At 38.3% G+C, this 21,147-nt stretch overlaps 1 protein-coding gene across 1 annotated transcript in view; it reads left to right on the forward strand.

Moving 5' to 3' along the window:
• Nucleotides 1-21,147, forward strand: part of MYRF (myelin regulatory factor) — a 141,645-nt gene that overhangs the window by 68,996 nt on the left and 51,502 nt on the right. Inside the window, exons 5-9 of the mRNA XM_058155595.1 lie at nt 3,729-4,041; nt 4,380-4,552; nt 5,413-5,539; nt 19,102-19,297; nt 21,025-21,101. Of these exons, the coding sequence (XP_058011578.1) occupies nt 3,729-4,041; nt 4,380-4,552; nt 5,413-5,539; nt 19,102-19,297; nt 21,025-21,101 (886 nt within the window). The remainder of the gene's footprint in view (nt 1-3,728; nt 4,042-4,379; nt 4,553-5,412; nt 5,540-19,101; nt 19,298-21,024; nt 21,102-21,147) is intronic.

Raw genomic sequence — 21,147 nt, forward strand, 5'->3', positions numbered from 1 at the left:
ATCCAACATTGTATGTTTTTTCAGGTTCAGTATTGTCTTAAGAGACAACAGATCTTTCTTCATTACTAAGTTAAAGAACTAGCCACCCATGTTTGAGCTGACAAAGAACCATTAACATTAAATTTGCTGTTCCCTCCTTAATTCCTATTCTGTCTCAGTTCTTAATCACTACCAGTAATTTAATTTTCCTTCACTAGATGATGTCAGAATAAGGGGAAAAACATTACTTCAACTTCAATACACTGTTAAAGATGATCTCAGCTTATCTCATTCATGGCATTGGAATGAGAAGAAAATAGAATCATGTTGGTGTGGTAGAAAAAGGTTCCTGGGGCAGAACTGAAAAGAAGGAAGTCAAATGATAAGTGCAGCTTTGAATGGGGAGAATAAACAGTAAAAGTGGAGTGGGAAGAGGTGTATAGTCAGTAATAAACTAAAATCTGAATGGAGAATAATTACAGAGAAGCTGATAGTTAATAATTATTTCTGGAGAGAGTATTAGTAGGAGACCAAAGTTAAAAAATGTAGTTAGCTTCTTATTTTATATTACTGCTCTTTATTTCTATAAACAAAGTCAGAACAAAGTCAGAACATGAAATAAGCAAATGTCAATATTTCCTGTGATATATAAATATAACTAGCTTTTTTCTTTTATATAAAAAGTTTTTATTGGTCAAAAAAGATTTATGCAAATACATATCAGGTATGGTAAATTTTCATTTTTCTTATACATGATAAGAATTTTACTCAAGATTTTAAACACATACAACAGCCATATGGCAAGCAGGTGATACGAAGTAGCTAAGTTTCAATCTTACATACACAATAAGGAAGGGTCAAGAATAATCAGAATATCATACGAAAGAGAATAAGGAAAACCAACACAATACCAAATATCTTTGTCACTTCCTAGTTTTGGATCTCAGAACTCTGGGCCCACCCTGACCCAATTCCAGGGCCGCACCAGCGGCAGCCGCCTCCGCCCCATGGTCTATAACCTCCCCTTCTTCAATTCCTGGGTCATCTAAATCCAGGAGGGCTTTGTGTTCCTCCACGTAGGCCGCAGCCTCCGCAATTGTACTAATTTTTTCGTAATGCCCTCCCGGAAAATCATCAATCCTCTGGCATCAGCCATCTGAAGCCCACTCCTTCTGGTACAATTTGCTTGATAAAAGTAATATTTCTTTCTCATTTCACGTACCTGTCTGGGAATCTGCCTCAGAATGGCTATCTCCTGCCCCTATAAGTCAGTGCCCCACTCCTATGTTTTCTAAGAATTTCATCTCTCGCCTCTTTTCACAAATTTGACATGAACCTCTCTAGGAACTGCATGCGTATGCGTGCATATTGTGAATTAACTCTATAAACTCGATCCACATCCCAATTCATAAAATCAACACCTCTCCCAAGAAATTCTCCCAACAGTTTAGTCACAACATCTCTCAAGTCTTCTTGGTCCACTTCTTCCAAATTTTGAAACCTAAGGAAATAAGACATTTTATCCATCTGTAGTCCAAGCACAGCATTGCTTGTCTCCCCTCTTTTCTGCACTGCCCGCATCCCACCCTCCAGACCTTCCACTTTCTGCTTATTTTCTGCTGAGACTTGTTGAGTATCCTTTAAATCCTTTTGGATAGTCACAATTTCTGCTCTTATTTCATCCAGTTTCTTGTCCATATTAGATAACTTTTCCAGAATTCTCTCCATTTCTCCAGCAGTTGGTCTCTGACCTTTGCCATTTAAAAAAATTTTCAAAATCCTCAGGCAAGCACAGTATCCTTATAATTTCCTCCGGATCCACCAGGGGCACTCACAGGAGCAACGAGTCCAGAGTACAGTTAATCAACCAGGAAGTCAAGGAAGTGATGTCATCAAGATTCTCATAGTGAAGGCGGAAGCTGGACGCCACCATTGTTCTCAGAGGAGGGGGCCTCAAACCCTCCCTCCTAAATTTCTCCATCACCTCTTCTCCAGAGCTCCACAAAACCGTAATCTTGTTATTTTAAGTTCTCCTCTCTCCAAAGTGATTCAGATTCTTCCAGTCGCAGGGGAGAAAACCCCCGCACTCCGGAATACTCCACCACATTTGCCGATATTCCTTCCTTCTTCATTCCTCAATTCTTCTCCGTTCCCTGTTCACCACCAGGCTGCTGCAATTATAAATCCAAAGCCCCGGTGTCACCGGGCACAGCGGCCCAGGCGACGACCAAAGTAATGGCCGCGGCCTGTAGCCTCCGAACCCCGCCGAGCCTAGGACGCGCCAGCATCGGTCCCCCCAGTCCTGTATATCGGCTGGGAGACCCCTGGCGAGCCGTCCGTGCGGCAGGTGTCCTTTTCGGAACACCTGGCCCCTAAGGGCCTCGGCGGCGGCCGGGTTCGGGCACTGGAGGCAGGAGAAGCCTTCCAGACGTCCGTTGCCACCGGACACCGGAAGTCGTCTCTCATAACTAGCTTTTTTCCATCATGCAAAAGATTAGTATATCAGACCAATCATATAACACATTTCTCTGTTTGGCTCTCTGCAGTCTCAAATTCCTTAGTTTGTTCCAGTATGAATTTAGCTACTGGATTTGCACTTGCTAACATCTTTATTTGTTTATGTTTGTTCTTATTCTTTTTTAATTCATTTATTCTAGACAACACATATTTAAATATATTTAAATGTTATAATTAATACATTTTGTATAATATACAGACGCGCATAGACACAGACTTGCATGCATACACATATTCATACTAGCTATTTCCTAAAATTCTAATTCATTTTATTGAAAACTAAATTTATTTCTCATTAAGTAATGTGGTTCAGACTTATTTTACTAATTGCATGCATGTACGCGCTATCTATCTGTCTGTGTGTTATTTGACAGTTTCTCATTGACTTTCAGCAGTATATCCTTGACCACAGCCACAAAAAATGGCTTAATAGCTGCTTATGGCCCAGGGACTGTGGGTTGCTCATACTCAGATAGATAGATAGATAGATAGATAGATAGATAGATAGATAGATAGATAGATAGATAGATAGATAGATAGATAGATAGATAGATAGATAGATAGATAGATATGAGCAACCCACAGTCCTTGGGCCATAAGCAGCTGTTAAGCCATTTTTTGTGGCTGTGGTCAAGGGGTTATACTGCTGAAAGTCAATAAGAAGCTCTCAGGTAACATTAGAATGGAGTGGAGTGGAGTGAATTAGAAATAGAAATAAAACAGAAACAGAAACAGAAATAGAATTCTTTATTGGCCAAGTGTGATTGGACACACAGGGAATTTGTGCCCAGTGCATAAGCTCTCAGTGTACATACAAGCAACAAGCAATAAATTAGGACCATAAAATTAACAGTTTTGTATCAAATGCAGCAAGAAATAAACATAGCTTCAGTGAGCATCTGTTAAATTTAGTACCCCTATTAATGTTTGTTAAAATATAGAAAAGGGCTGAAATCTGGCCATTGCCCTTGACAAACATTGCTGCATTATTGCCGTGCAGCTCCCAACTACTGGTGAAAAAGCTGATAATCTACTTGTTGTTTTAATGAAAGCTGAAACTCTAAGGAGAGGGCCTGGAATGCCTCTATTATTGAACTGACATTTTGTATTTATTATTTTGTGCTGTTCTGACTGAGAGCTGAAATGGGATGATTGATCATAGTTTAGGACTTCTGAAAACAGGGAACCGACACTTTTCATTTAGATTAATCCATCTTTCTGGTTCTTTTTAGATCCTCACCTTCTTCGAACTATGACTCCTGAGAATATGTGTCAAGTTACTCCCCCTTCACGGTTAGAGCATCCCCCACCCCCTCCGCCTCCTCCACCCCCACCCCACCTTCAGGGACTGCCACCACCACCACCTCCTCATTCACATCAGCAGCAGCACAGCCATCACTATCCCAGCATGCAACGGGATATGTACGCGAAGGCTGAGCCTCTGCTGCCACAGTTCACTATAGGACAAGGCATGTCACCTGGTGACCTCCATCATGCTCAGCAGTCACAGATGCTTCATCAGCTACTTCAACAACATGGAGCAGAGTAAGTTCTTTGGGAACAAGGTTGGAAAGGTAGTAGAGGAGTACATTTATGGCTGGAACCATTTTGCCTCTTGTAGGTCAGGGTGTGACTGTCAGTTGGAGGCTAGTAATCTAATTTAGTCTTTCCTACTGGACAACTTTATGTCTGGGATGCAAGAGTCCTTCGGGAGAAGGGCGGTATAAAAGTCTAAATAATAAATAAATAAATAATAAGATGTGTACATCTGTATGTTTATATAATATACAGTTTATGTACTCATACACACATACTTACATAGGCTAAATTTGAATAAACATTTCCTTTGCATGCCTGTTGTAATTGATGATTCATTTCCACAGACTTCCAGTGCACCCTGCCAAGAAGAGGAAACACTCGGAGTCACCATCAAACACTCTCAATGCCCAGATGTTCAATGGAATGATAAAACAGGAGCCAGGTACAGGATCTGTGCCCCTCAACTCTGACAGAGTCCAGACACCTCCCTGGCATCAGCAGGGGGCGCTCTCCCCAGGTTTGTACTGTAGTTGTTTTTTCTGTTCTATTCAAGTATTACCAGTACCCAGATACTATTTATGCTCCAAAGAGCTAGATTTTTTTATTAAGTAGTATATGAAGAGCAAGGTATGGGGTCTGGGCTGAAGCTCACAGAATGGCAATGTATTTTCAGGAAGAGCATCTTTGTACAACCACATTGAGAGTGGGAAGTGAGAAGTCTCATCAGTTGTAAAAAAAGAAAAGAAAACTGATGACGGTTAGTCTTCAACTTATGACCATTCATTTAGCAACCATTCAAAGTTACAATGGTGCTGAAAAATATGACCTAACGATCATTGCTCATGCTTCCAATTGTTGGAGTGTTCTCATCAGTGGTGGGTTTTTACCGGTTCGTCCCAGTTCAGGCGAACCGGTAGTGATGGTGGCGGGAAGCTCTAACCACCCGCCCAGACATTATTACGGATGCTCTGCGCATACGCAGAAGGTTCTGCGCATGTGCAGAAGCACTGCGTGCGAGTGAAGCAAGCGTATTCTCACAGTTACGAACCAGTAGCGAAGGTAGGTGGAACCCACTACTGGTTCCCACTGATATGTGACTGTGATCAGGCACATTGTAAATTGTTGTACATTTACAATTGTTGCAGCATCCCACAGTCACACAATCTCCATTTGTAACCTTCCCAGTCAGCTTCCAACAATGATGCTTTGCTTAGCGACAAAATTTCTGGTCCCAATTAATTGTGGTTGTAAATTGAATACAAGGCAAAGAAAATAAAAAATTATGGGTTTTGTTGCATTGCGAGTGAGGAATAGAAAAGTAGCCTTTGCATCAGGTATATGGGCAAATTTCAGTTCAATTTTTTTTTATTGCTGTAGGACTGATTCAGGATAATGACAGCTTGAACAGCTCTTCCTACTTGGATCCCAACTACCAATCTATAAAATGGCAGCCACATCAGCAGAACAAGTGGTCGACTCTGTATGATGCCAACTATAAAGAGCTGTGAGTATTTATAGTCATATGACTGTAGACTCCTTTGCCTAACCGTCTCAACAGGGTTCCTTTGGGTCCACTCAAGACTATAGTGCTGATGAACAGGCATTTCACACCTCACAATTTTGTAGGGAATCTGATGTTCAATTTTATTGTGGTTTATATTTTCCTACCTTCAAATTTGGTGTGTCTCACTTCAACACCACTTTGTGAATTTGTTTCTTAAAAGTTTGCCTAAACATTCCTAACACATTTTTAGATAGATTGCTTTATAATGTGTGCATTTTTGTACACCCCTTCATTTATTTTTTTCCTGCAGTTATTTCTCAGTTAAAATGCATTGTGGGCATTTGTATATGTTTGTATATTTCAGTGCCTCTTATTTATTATTAAACAAATTTACATAGCCGCCCATCTCATTGAAGGTGATTCTGGATGGCCTACAATAAAAGGGGGGGAAATGCATGTAAAGAACCGCAAGTTAATTTTTAAAAAAATCACTGTAACAGTAAATATTATAAAATCAGAAATATAAACAGTAGGCAAAGAGGGGGAAAAAAATACCCAGCTCCGTAATGGAGCCATTTAAGCATGTCTTTGGTTTCGTGGAACCTCCAGACCTGATAACATAACCAGGTCTTGAGGATCTTCTGGAATGTCAAAAAAGATGGAAGTAATCTAATTTTTTTTTGTGGGGGGGCGGGGAGTTCCATATGGTGGTTGCTATGACAGAGAAAGCATGTCTCCTGGAACCCATTTAACATAGGTCCTTAGCTGATATTACCCAGAGCATTCCTAGTCTAGATCTAATGAGATGGCTAATGTAACCAGTCGTGGAACTAATGGGACCCAAAGTCCAGAGCCACTCAATCTTGTCAGGGTTCAGCTGAGGCCTGTTGTTCCCATCCAGATCCTCACAGCCTTCAGACACTGGGATAAGATACCTTCGTATGTCTTGAATCATGAGATTGAGCATCAAGTGAGTTTGTTTCATCTTTGTGAACAAATATAATTGCCAATAAATTATGTGCACTCCAGCATAGAGGTGTCTGCAGTTTAAATCTTGGAGTACTGAATGGAATAAATTTTGGATTGCATTTTTAATGTGCTTTTTAAAAAAGGGGTTTCAGGAAAGGGGAATATGTTCTGTGGTTACAATCAGCAACTATTTTATCAATTTAAAGAGCAAAAAGTTACCATGAAAAAATTGATAGGTGATAAAAAATGAAACAGAACTGATAATATAGTTAGTTCTATTACTAATGAAACTAATTACATTATTAGTTCTGAAGAGAGACCACATTTAGGAAGGAGTAATGGGAATTGGCTTCTAGGAGAAATAGTGCAAGGTGAGGATGGTGAGATATGGAAGTGTCACAAGTGAAAAACTAAAGAGGGAGTTAAAAAGAAAGAGGGAAGTTTAGATACAGTGTGCACTGAGGGTGTTTGGGTGTAAAACTATTTAAATAGTTTTACTATAGAAGGTGAAGAAAAGAGAAATATGGGTGAATACAGAATAACAGAGTTGGAAGGGACCTTGGAGATCTTCTAGTCCAACACCCTGCCTAAGCAGGAGATCCTATATAATTCTGTACAAATAGCTGTCTAGTCTCTTCTTAAACACCTCCAGTCCTGGAGCACTCACAATTTCTGGAGGCAAGTCATTCTACTGATTAACTGTTCTAACTGTCAAGAAATTTCTCTTTAGTTCTATGTTGGTTCTCTCCTTGATTAATTTCCATCCATTGTGTCTTGTCCTGCCCTTAGATGTTTTAGAGAATAGACTGACCCCCACTTCTGTGTGACTACCCTCAAATATTGGAAGACTGCTATCATGTCACCCCTAGTCCTTCTCTTCATTAGACTATGTTATGTTGTTATTATATGAATTACATTACATTACATTTCATTACATTATTATAAACATATTACATTGTTAAGCTATGTTGGTGCTTTGTTTATTACAAAGGAATAGAAAGAAACCGGGTGCATGATTTTTAGGACAATACAAACGCTAAGGCTGGAGAACAGTTTAGGTGACTTATATGAACATAAGAAAGGTAAAGAAGCCACATAAGGTGAGAGCCAGAGGCTGAGGAAAGCCAGCTTACCAGGGTAGAGTTTACAGGGCGAGAAAGACAAATGTTCAAGGGGAAAAAATGCTGCACATCCTCCCCACATTCCAGAAAGGTGATAGAGAACTGGCAGTCAGCCACATGGATTCTGGGAATGGCCTCCTTTTAAAAAAAAATCCTCTCTATTTCTAGACAGCTTGTATCTCTTGTTTGTCTCCGTTTGTGGGGAAAGGGAATCTTGGCTTTTTGTGAGACCAAATAAAATGAGATGGTTATCTGCCTTCATGAGAGCAATCTGGAGAGAAAAGGCCAGTGATTTACATGAAAGCCAGCTGTGGCATCAGTAAGAGGCTGCCCCTGAATGGCCTGGGATACCCAAACAAAGTGTGCCCTCCAGGGCTGCCTTCCCAAGGTCTTGCAGAAGGCAATTTATCTAAGTTCCTTCAAGGCATAGAATGGGAGTAGAGTAAGATATTGATGTATTGTGTCAGCCAAAGGGCAAATTAGTGCAAAAGATTTTACTAACCCTTCCTCTGAACAATTAAAAAGCAATTCTATCAGAGCAGGAGTGGATTTATTTAGAAAAATGTATGTCATAGTCAAAAATAATTAAAAACCCAGTGCGTAGTACTTTCAAATTAAAATATAATAAAAGTATATTTTACACATAAAATGGTACATTTTAAGTTATTTATTCATTGGATCATTTTTTTTCTTAATGTTTTAACAAATCATGCTTTGTTAATTGAGCCTTCATGGCTCTAAATAAACTGGGATTGAAAGTTGTGGAGAGTCTAGATGTTTTTTCAATACAGCAAAATTGAAGGATATTGTTTGGTGACACTGCAGATAGCAATTAACCTACCTCTGACATTGTCAAGCAGTATTTTTTTCTAATTTAGGAGAGGAGGACATCTTCTATAGTAGTGCTACAGGAGGCGGCGGGGGGGAGGAAAGGTAACATCATGATCTCATAATGCAGCTTCATTTTTAGAAGTGAGTTAGAAATGAATTTTGCTAGGTTGCTAAGAACAACTTATGGTAATGAAGATTCCCCCCCACCCCAGTGAAATAAAAGAGAAAAAAAATTCATCCATATTGTCTTTCAAAATAAGCTCACCCCTTGCCAAAAATAACAGAGAATTTGCTTGCCCATTCCTTAAAATATACCAGCATTCTCTTATTTTATGAATAATTTCATGAACATGAGAAGGCAGATAAGGTTGGAGTATAGATATTTATTCTAGCCTTAAACAAATTTTGATCTTTTTGCCACTCTTCATGTTTCCCCCATGTTTACATGGGAGAGGCACAAATTTCTTTGACTAAGGAAATGCAAGCCAGTTAGCTATTTAAATCCACTGCAAATATTCTGACAAGAAAATTATTTCTGAATCCAGTTTTTCTTAATATCTGATTTTTTTCCCCCTGTTTATCTGACAACTTCTTATGAAGATAATAAAGGTTGGAGTTTAAAAAGAAACAGTACATCTGGTAACAAGGTACCAAAGAAAATATAATTATTTTGTAGAAGGCAGGTAAAAAAAACTACTCATAAATTGAAACAAATGGTATTTTAAATCAAATCATTTAAGAGAATTTAGCACTTGCGTCTTAAAGTTTAGTTTGAAGTTAGTATTTCAAAGATATACTGGGCAGTGGTTTGAGATTAAAAATATTTAATCATTTTAATACATAAAATATGCCAAATGCCATCTCCATTCCCAGCTGTAATGATCTGCAGCCTCAGAAATTGGAAAAACCTTTGCCTAAGAAGAGCAATTCATCTATTTTTGACTCCTTTAGGCTATTGTGTGACTTCTAGAAACTCATTCTCACTTGTTACTGAAAATTGGAAGCATTTAGTTTATCACCAACGTGGTCATTCAAAACTATTTATCTTAAATATAAAGAATCAAATGCATATATATGCCCTGTCTGCTAAGGTCTTCATATATTTCTTCTGGGCCTTGGGGAAATATCTAGTTGGTCATCCTGTAGCAGGGCTGAGGTCCACAAGAGAGAATCTGGAGGTCCCCAGTCTCCTCTTGTAGAAACTATCTGGGTCTTCACAACCCAGTCTTGACTTCTGTTTTCGGGTAGAAGCATGGGAATTCCAATGGCTGCTATCTATCTTCCAAGGGCATTTCATCTGTGATCTCATAACTTCATGGAAAGGGCTTTCTTACCTTATGCTGCCTGTCACTTAAAAAGTAAAATAAAAAACAACAAACAAATCTAAATGCCGTATTTTTTGGACTATAAAATGCTCCAGACTATAAGACACATCTAGCTTTTGGGGAGGAAAACAAGAAAAAAAATCTGTCTCTGTCTCCCAGCAATTTGCCTCCTTGCAGCAAACAGCCCTGGTCAGCTTCAGCACAGCCTGATTTAGCAAAAGCAACTGATTGGCGGTTGGATTGGCCTCCTGGAATACCACCTATCAGCTGTTCCTGGCAGTGGGGATCGCTACTGCCCATCGCTGCCATCACCGCCCATCACCACCACCACCACCACTATTGCCACCTCCTTGCACCCCATTTTCAGCCTCTGTATACCCCATTTTTGGCCTCCGTGTGCCCCATTTTTGGTCCACTTTTCTGGGGGGAGGAAGTGCATCTTATACATCAAAAAATACAAGAGTATTTACAAGAGTACCTTTTCTGGCCATGTGGCATAGAGGTTTGGTAACTAGAGGATTCAGTTCTTGTTTCCCCCTCTTTAAATATAAATCAGTCTCCAGGGAATAAACAAAATCAAAACTTTTATTTGTTTAAAATATACATACATACATACATACATACTCCTTTTGAATTTAAGCATTAAAATCAAATTTTAAGTATTAAAATCTAGGCATTGTGTGGAAGGAGACAATTATAACACTACCCAGATTGTAATAATTTGCACCAGAGTTGCAGCCACAAGATGGTGATGGTCTCTTGTAAACGAAAAGCTCTCAGCTCAAGTTTCCAAAGAGATTGGAAAATGTTAGATAGTGAGTTGATGGAAGAGAGAGAGAGAGAGAGAGAGAGATCTGATGCAACGCTCTTTATTTGCAACAAGCAAGAACCCACCAAAAGAGTCTGGCTGACAGCTCACCTTTTATAGCAAGCTGTCAGCCAGCTCAGCCAATAGAAATGAACTGTTTTTCCCACCTTAATGGCGGACATGAGTGAAGCCTTTATTCATCAGCTTCACTCCTTAATCTGAATATTTAACAGAAAGAGTATAAAATATTACAGATCACAAAAAGATTCTAAAGAAAATATTATATTTTCATGAATGTAGACTCATCTTGAAGGCTGGGAGTAAATACCAATTCCATAGCTTGTACAGAGAGCGATAAAGAAATTGAGACCTGGCACAACACAGAAGGGGAAAAAAATTCCTGGCTACCTGTATTGACTCCTTCTATAGAAATAAGGGGCTTTGTGAAAGTGTTGATCCTCTGTTTCGGTGCCCTGGACTATTTCAGCTTTTTGGAGCTTCCCAGTATTAATTAGAGGTTCCTACGGATTACGATCAAAGGAATACTTTGCAGTGATGTGGCTTGCTTGAAAGGGCCAAGATCTGAGCAAGAAATAGTCAAGGGAAGTGTGGGAAGACTTCGATTTCCGCCCAACCTCTCTGATTTGGAGAGAGATATGCTTGACACTCAGTCTTGAGATTTCAGATGCACTTGGCAGCACATCCTGATTTGCATCCTGAAGGCTGCATTCCTCATAGTGTTCCATATGAGGAGGTAAAGAAAACAACCCTGTTTGATTTGCAGAATTCATAGCCGGTACTGGTTTTTTTGCAATAAAATTAGAAGGAGAAGCTTTAGCTATTTTTTTTCCTGATGAAAAATGTTCATCTTGAATTTTTAGTGATGGCATGTGGAGGTTTTTAAAGCCTAATTTTAGAAAGTAAAATGTGAAAAGAACTTTTTAAGTGCTTCACAAGATGCTAAGCTTGAAAAACAAAACAAAAATGAATAAAAAAATTCCCACTGTTTATTTCTTTTTCATTTCTGAAGCTTGCTATAGCTTCAAAAGCTTACTTTAATTACAAAATGTGGCATATTTGCTGATTAATTAATTGCTTTAATTAATTGCAGGTCAAGGATTGGGGGTGGGGGAATGGCATGGGTTGTGAATGGTGTGTGAAGGTGCCCAAAAGATGCTGCATGGGTTGGGGAAGGGGCAAAGCTTGGGGAAGGGTTGTGGAGGTGTATAGGTGGTGCAATGCCCGGCCAGGGAAGATGTGCAGTGGGCAGTACACAGTGGTGAAATCCTCCACAGATTGCCACCAGTTCAGTGCCCGTGCATGTGTGGTGTGTGCCAAAAGCACTCTGTGCGTGCATGCACGCTTCACATGGAAAAAGGAAGCTTGGGAAGGTAAGTAGAACAGTGGGGGGGGGGAATAGCTTTGCCCCGTGATTTAGCTTTGCTAGAAAGCTGGAAATCTTGCTTTCTAGCGATTATACACTGCGCAGCACAGCTGATCATCAGAAATACTGGTTCGGACAAACTGGTAGCTTTTTTAAACTACCGGTTCGTCTGAACCTTTTTTCTACTACCTGTTCACCCGAACCCGTAGTTTTTATCACTATCGGTTCTCCCGAACCGGTGCAAACCGGTGGCATTTCACCCCTGGCAGTACGGCTTGAGAAGGATGTATGGGGGCATGTAAGAGTTGCTGTGTTGCTCAGGGAAGGCATCTGGCATTGTGGCATGGGTCAGGGAAAGGAAGTGCTGCAGCAGCAAAAGCACTGAAGCAGTCACAACTTTTCCAAACTTCATTCCCTCAGGAGGCACGAGTCCCAGATTTTGACACATTCTGTAAGTTAGCCTATTTGAGATAGCTTAGTTCAAAAATTGTTACCCCCACAAACTGTTTAACTGTTTCACCCAGTTAAAGATAATTCATAGCAAGAATTTTAGTGTTATATAAATTATTTTGTTAGCTACAGAGAAATTGTGCCAAGTTTATAACGAACATTTCCACAAAAGATATTCCAATTAGGAAAGTAGGCAAGAATTATATTATCTCTATGGAATATTCTTGCATTTTCACAGAGTAGCAGTGGGAAACTCCTGAGATACAACTAAATCAGTTAATGCCCTTTTAATTTTTCTCATTTGGATCAATTTTAATGGTGTGTTTGCAGTGAGCCACTTTTTAATCACAGTTTAATGTGAATCAATACAAGAGCATGTGAAGGTTGATAACCTATGGTGCCTTGATCAAATGAGAGTTTACTTTATTGGGCAGGGAAATGACAAAAATGTTATTGAGATGTGCGCTTTAAACTAGACTTATGGGGTCGCTAGGATTAACCAAAATACAATAGAAACATTCCTGCATTAAGATAAGTATCTGACACTAATACAATTATCTTTTTAAAAAAGTAACAGAATTTCTTTGTTGGCCTCTTGTCATCTAGCTCATGACTTTAAAGAGCTAATATTAATACTGGGGGAAATTAATACTGATAGAGGACATTTGTATTACTAATGTCAGAACTAGTTATTACTTTGTATTGAATCAAGAATTTTATTATGATACAATAAACAGTTACAATAGGTGCAAAACATGATACTCTCTTTTCTCCTTCTGTTTTCTTTCTCAAACATGTTAATTTTAGCCAATGTCTCTTCTAAAATGTCATGGAGATGCCAGTCTTTTGCACTGCATTTAGTTCATCCAGTAAGTAATGAAAGATAGGTAGTAAGGGAAAATCTAAAACTAATATGTACCTTTGAGGAAGAAAAAGCCATGCATATTGATGTGGCTCAGTATAATGTTTAACAACGGTGTTAGATTAGTGAGGACAGGAGTGAAATTCAGCAGGTTCTGGAGAACTAGTAGCAGAAATTTTGAGTAGTTTGGAGAACCGGCAAATACCACTTCTGCCTGGCCCCAGAGTGGCTTGGGAATGGAGATTTTTCAATATCCTTCCCCCAGGAGTGGGGAGGGAATGGGGATTTTGCAGTATCCTTCTGCCACGCCCACCAAGCCACACCCACAGAACTGATAGTAGAAAAAATAAATTTCACCAGAGGAGTTAGTGAAATCAGACAAGAAGTATTGGTTGCACTGAAATAAGAATGAAATAATGGCCACCAATATGGCAAAGTGGATGCTTTAAATTGTCTTACTGTATTCTATGTAAGTTGTCAAATTCTTTTTGATTGCAGCAGGATAGAAATGTATATAATAAGAAAATAAATAATATTTACTTTTCCAATATATATCCATTTGCCTGTACTATATCAACTCTCTGAAACCTATAATTTGCAACATTCTACCGAGCACAGTTATGTTAATAATACTGTTTTGTGTTTCTTACTATCAATAACCATTACTATCACTAATCACCAAATTTAGCTAGACATTTGACAAGTGGGGAAGAAAACTAGAGTAGTGTTGAATAACACTAATTCCTTAGTCGAATACTAGCATTCTGCTATTTTCAGTCAATTTATTGACTTAAATGTTCAACTTACTTGCAACTGTATGAATACACGCTGCCTGTGCACAGAGCACTGCACAAAATGAATGTGCAGCAAATGACTAAAAAAAATACGTTTGTTGACTTTCAGCATAACCCTGCCCCAGGAATGTTTCATGGACTGGTTCCAGGTATTGGTGGAGTGAGTTTGCCAGCAGTTGTTATTCAGAATGATCTGAAACTTTGCAAGGCCTTGTCTTTCATCTATTTTTTAATAAAGACAGACTGTACGTTTAAAATCCATAATATCCTATCGTATTCTTATCTTAATTTTCTACCCTAGAAGAGTGCTAATGATTATTTTAGTATTTATTTTATTTATATCTTTCTTTTCTCTAGGAGCTGTGACTTAGGTGAGGACCTCACTTTGTTTTATCCTCACAACAGCTAGTTTCTGAGATAGTTCAGGCAGAGAATGAATGGCTTGACCAAAGACATCCATCCATGGTTCAATAAAGTGGACCTGAACCTCTCCATTCTTATAAACATTGCAATGTCCTGAAGCTTTTATCTTATCTGAAGATAATGTATCTGTGGAAATTATGGTGCCATCTAGACATCTTCACTGCCAGAGATTTAGAGGAATAATGATAAATCTCTGAATCTCCCCATTTCTTCAAAAGGGCCTGGAACGTTATTCACATTTTAGGGGATCACTAATCTGTTATCCTTATTTCTTGTTTTGATTTGATGCTCATCTATTCTCGTTTTCATTTTTCCTACATTGCTCAGAGTTAATCATTTATTCTTGAATTGCTCTGTATTATGTCCCAATCTACATTTAAAGAGCTCATATATGGTTGTTTTAAAAAAATGAATCTTCTCAAGGATGATACTGGTAATCCTTAATTTACAATCACAGTTGGGACCAGAATTTCCATCACTAGGTGATGCAGTAATTAAGTGAGTCTTTATGTGAAATTCCCAATTTTACAGCCTTTTTTGCTGCAGTCGTTAAGTGAATCATACTATTGTTAAGTGAAGCCAGCTTCCCCCATTTACTTTGCTTGTTGGGAGCCGGCTGGGAAGGTCAGAAATGGGGATCACACAACTCCAATATGCTGTAACAATCATAAATACATACCGGTTGTCAAGCACCAAAATTGTGATATGACTGACAGGATGCTGTGATGGTTGTAAAAGCGAGGATGAGTTGTACATACTTTTTTCAATACCATTCAACAAATTGTATCCTACAGTTTCAGTGTTTCAGTATTTCAATAATGGAATTCATTGAAACAGACATTTGTTAGATCATATTTGACTTCCTATACTACGAGTTTAAACTCATCTTGCTTATTTCCCTTACTTCTACATGCTTTTGTATAGATGTGCAGGCTATGTTTGAAAGTTAAATCAAAGCATTTTGAAAACAATGTAGTAATTACCAGACATTAGAATGATTTTATTAGTTTGACAGGACTTGTTCTTGCCTCATTTTTTCTTAAACCTAGTAATTTCTGCAGTAGACTAAAAGTGCTATGGGCATAATATATCTTAATTTCAGCAAAGCATTTATACTTCATGGCGTTTGTAGCAAGTTAATTATAGGCTAGATGACAATTAAGTGGAATAAATGGCTTGCTAGGAAAAAAAGGAAAGTGTGCTTCACCCATGGTTATAGAGTACGGTTCCTAATGGTATTGAGTGAAATGGCATGAAGGATCAGAGATTTTGGAACAGGGTCAGAAAAAGGTGACATAGATGATCCTAGGAGTAGAAACTGAGTTTTGTGAAGAGAGATTGAAGGAAATGGGATGATTATCAGTAAGACAAGACAATTGAGGCAAGATATAATAGTACTTTTAAATACTGAAAGGTATCACATAGAAAATGTAGAGTTCTTTGTGTAGAACATGAGCAAATAGATTCAAGTTATAGGAAAGCAGTTTCTGATTGTTTAAAAAAAAAGCTTACTCCATTAAGGGCAGTTTGATGGGGGAACCAAGTACACAGCAAAGTATACACAGGTGAATTAAGTTGTCAAGGTTCCAGAAATACCTCTTCTGCGTAAAAGAAACTCAGAGACATTTCTTTTCCAGAGTTCTTTACTAGCATGAGGAGACTGGCACACGATGAGTGCAATTCCAAAACTGAAGTTCCGGATTCTTTTCCCCAGTTATACAAACCCCAAGAGTCCCACCCCCCTGACCCCTTTGATGGTCACATGGTCCCACGTTCTCCCAGTCCATTCGAATATCTTCTTGCCACTCTTCCTGCAGATGTGAACCCCATCCGACCTTGACCGTCTAAAGAATGTTACCATACCCTTCTTCCCCTCAGGGGAAAAATGTGGCAGCGTCTGGAAACCTAAAGTCTAATATGGTTTCCAGGCCTGACAGGCGTCCCCTCTTGGAAAAGAAGCTATATCCTAGGAAAGAAAACAAAGAGTCGATAAAGAAGAGTGTCAGTGGTCCACACTTCCCTTCTACCCCCCCCTCCCCTCTCCAAGAGGTTTCTTAGGTTTGTCAGGGAAAGTGTCGTGAAATTGTTTAATCAAATTGTCCGCATTTACTTTCCAACTTTTGACCCAAGTAGATTCAGATAATGGATATCCATTCCTTTGACCCTCATCTAAGTTCAAGCAGGTGCTAACCATTTAGAAGATTCCTGTGCATAGGCATGATTAGCAATAAATCAGTTTAATTGGATCTTCACTGGCCTAACACTCCCAAGTAATCATTAAAACCCTTTGGCATTTGTTTGTTTGTTTATTGTTAAACTTGTATATCACCCAATGGTCCTGGGTGGCTTATAATCAAAGACATTACAATAAAACCTATAAAATATAAAAGATGGCCAGTGCAACGGACTAGATGGAATGAAGTAACAGTTTTCCCTCTTCCTCACCAAAGCCCTGGGTAAAGAGCCAGGTCATATAAACAACAGCAGAGTGGGACCATCCAGATCCCGATGAGAATCTCATTGCAGAGGACAGATGCTGCCACAGAGAAGGTGCACTTCTAGGGTCCTGATAGATAATATTATGTAATGAAAGGAACTCAAGAGTATATTAAATCAACCAGGCAGATGTTGTGGGAGACAGGTGGTCCCTCAAGTAACCAGCCCCTTTGACATGTTATGTTCCATTATACTAGCTTGTGTTACGTTACATTATATTGTTATGTTATGACTCCTTTATAAGAGGTACATCATCATAGTCCTTGATTGTGCCAAAGCCACCTTGTCTATAGTTTGCAGCATGAAGATTTTTCCTCAGCAGACATCTGCGCTTAAGTTGTGAAGGTTGGGTCCTATGCCAGCTGATGTCATTTGCATGATGACAAAGAAAAAGACTTACCAAGCCTGCTTCTGTGGAATATGCCTCCTTTTGTATATGACTGAATAGGCCTATTTCAGTAACTAGTTATTTATGCTGGAACTATCCTGATGACACATTGAATTCCCCTTGTGCTGTTTATAGTCTTGCTTGGGTGGATATGGACGGTGTTGAGATTATTACAAGGTATGAAGTTACTCTAATGGAGTCCAAAAATCTTAATACCTATAGAGGTTTGGACATTAAATAGTTCATATTCCTCTGGGTGGAAGCTTTCCTAACTCTCCTGGACAACCAAAAGTGCTTTTCTTTTCTGGTTTTAGAGATGCATTGAGCATTAATCAACTCAAATGAACTGTGTATAGAATTTGTTTGAAGGAGTACTCATGCTTGCTTTGATTTCCCCTTTTGTAACTGTTTCTCTGAAGTTTTATTGATGAATATTTTTACAGAAGTCATAGTTGGACCCAAAGACAGTGTGCAGTGGCTTAAGATTAAGGAGGAAGAGATCTATGTCTGCTTTTAGGTGATGGGTGGGAAAATTTGGGTGTCTCAATAGAGTAGAATGCCAAGATATGTAGGAAGGAAGGAAGGAAGGAATAGCAAAATGAATCACCAGAAATGTGAAGAGGGGGGAGAAGGGAAAGGAAATTCCTCTCATACTTTCTGACTAAGGTAGCTTGTTCTGTGACCACCATCTGCTTTTTGTTCAGGGCACATCTCTAGCAGTTTGAGGTCCCTCTTGTTACTATGAGGAAGACCTAAATGGCTCCTTACAGACTCTGCCAGGTTCACTCACCCCACAGGTGCTGACAGTGCATCGAGTTTATCCAGTTGCCATCGGCATGTCTGAGGAGGAGCCTCAATCTGTATAGGACTTCAGATTTTTGGAAATGAAGGCAAAATACTGAGAGGCTGTTAAGCTCCCACACAGAATGTCAACCGCTTCAAACTTGATTGCAGAAAATATGACTTTTGTAACAGAGTTGTTAACGCTTGGAACTCACTACCTGACTCCATAGTCTCTACTCAAAACCCCAAAATCTTCAACCAAAAACTGTCTACTATTGACCTCACCCCATTCCTAAGAGGACTATAAGGGGCGTGCATAAGAGCACAAAAGTGCCTACTGTTCCTGTCCTATTGTTCTCTTCATTATAGTATTATATGCATGCTTTTACTTACACTGTTACTTATATATACTTTTCTCTCATGATGAATTATTGTTTATGTTGATGATTGTATATACTGTTGTGACCAAAAAAAAAAGAATTCTGCTTTTGCTCTGGGATCTTCTGCTTTTCCTTCTGTCCTGCCCATTTCTCTGACTCAGCACCCTGTGCTATCTTTCCCTGTTTTCCATTTTCCTTCTTGTTTTCCTTTCTGATGAAGCTTTTGGTTTAAACCTTTCTTTCTGCATCTTTCTGAAGCTTTCTCACATGTTCACCTCCAGCAGAATTGAAGAAGTTGTTTGACTTGAGTGCAGCCAATTTCCTTTCACTACATCTTTGACTTTTAATCAGGACTTTGGGGGATTTTTTTTTAAAGTAACATATTGTGCTGCTTGAAAAGGTTTGAAAATCTCTGGTTTCAGCCATACGTGATGGTGGAAACAAGACTGCCCATAAACAAATTTTGGATATAGCCGTGTCTTATTGGTGCTTCCATTTGTTCTTTTGTCCAACATATGTTCTCTTGTCTATTTCTCCTTTGCTTACAGACCTATGCCCACATACCGAGTAGATGCAGATAAGGGCTTCAATTTCTCTGTGGGAGACGATGCTTTCGTGTGCCAGAAAAAGAACCACTTCCAAGTCACCGTGTACATTGGTATGATTGGAGACCCCAAATATGTCAAGACTCCTGAGGGTCTGAAGCCACTTGAATGCTTCTATCTGAAACTGCATGGGGTGAAGGCAAGTCTAAGAATAGTGAACTGCATCATTTAAAAGGATAGGTGGCAATCTGATGGGAAAACTTTAGGAAATGTGTAAATATGTTCCCTATTAAAAATAAGATTTTTTTTGGGGGGGGGTGGTATACAAATTTGTTTTTAGGGGCTTGTTTACAGTTTCATGGAATTTTAAGTAAAAATAGGTAGAACAATCCAAAATACGGAATTACAAATGCATATCTGAGTTCATTTGTGTGGTATATTTGACTAGCTAAGTTCTAGGTCAAAGTGGTTGACAAAGCATTTGCTTTTAATTAAAATTAATACATATTCATAAAATAAATTCTCATTAAAATTACCACAGTTAGATAACCATTAAAACAGAAAAGATACCCAGTGCATACATTGGTGCTTAAAAGATTGTGAACCTTTTAAATCCTAAAAATTAATAAGAACGACCCAATTAAACACATTTATTTACTGAGGAAAATGATACAAAGTTACATATTTATATGTGACAATATTAATATTATGGCTTTGGAGCCTGTTGAATGGTTGTATTGATTGACACATGTCTTTGCGCTTTATTTTATTTATTTATTAAACTTACATGCGTGTTTGCATATTGTCTTGCCTGCTTATTATGTTTTCTGGTTTTAAATTTTTGTTTTAATTGAGTTTTAATTGGGTTTTAAAGAGCTTTGTATTATTTATTAATAGTTTTGCTTGGGTGTTCATAGTCACAAATATGATGGGTGGCTATACAAATTGAATGAATGAATGAATGAATGAATGAATGAATGAATGAATGAATGAAAACATCATGGACCCAACCACCTCTTTTTTTGAGTAGCCTTTACAAAACCAAGAGGTATGTGACTCTAGTAAACAGGTAATCAGATTAGCAGAATATTTGCAACTGTTAAAAATCTGGATTTTTTTTTTAGTTAACCGGTGTTGCCTTTTTAAAAAAATTCCATTACTATACAGACATTGCCTTTATGAATTTAGAATACAATTTTAAAAATAAAATAGAAAGCATATAAGAATTACAGCTCTAGCATTTTTGTTGTACTTACGGTATAAAATTCATTCTGTGTAGTATTAGACACCATCTATATATCAATTTATAGACATTCAAAGGGGAGTATGGAATATGTTTTTGTATCCAGATCTTTTGTAGGGATGCCCTTTATCAAATCTTGTTTCTAATATACAATAAAGAATTACATTAAGGTCTTAAGCTGTTGTATTTGTATTATATTTTGCTCCCACTCTGTGAAGTTAATTATTAGAATTTAGAGTATTAACATTTGTGCAGTCCTTGCTGACCTATTTTTTAATTTTAGTTTGCTAACTATATGCTTATCTTATAAATAGTGACAGATGGTCCAACTTAGACAACACATTCTTTAGTAATTTCCCTGTGATTATATTTGTTGTAGGAGTTGTTATCTAAATGACGTATTTATTTTTTTAATTTATTTTTTATTAAATTTATTGGCTGCCCATCTTACCACAGGGTAACTATGCACATAAAATTTATATCTAGGAAGTACATATATGCGTGTCTGTGTGAATTTATATGCTCAAATGTTTCTTATATCCTTCCTCTCCTATAGGAAGGATAATTGCCAGTCTCAAATACACTTCTTTAAGATTGAATATACTTGAATATGCATAAAGGAAAACAATGTATTCATAATTGTCTTTAAAATCGATCTGGATCTTCCTTTTTTTTTCCTCCAGTTGGAAGCATTAAACCAGTCAATCAACATAGAACAGTCGCAGTCAGACCGCAGCAAAAGACCTTTTAATCCTGTCATGTGAGTACTACTCAGGGCTTCAGGGAGAAGTCAGGCACTGGGGTCA

Source organism: Ahaetulla prasina, chromosome 1, assembly GCF_028640845.1.
Source record: "Ahaetulla prasina isolate Xishuangbanna chromosome 1, ASM2864084v1, whole genome shotgun sequence".
Lineage (NCBI taxonomy): Eukaryota > Metazoa > Chordata > Lepidosauria > Squamata > Colubridae > Ahaetulla > Ahaetulla prasina.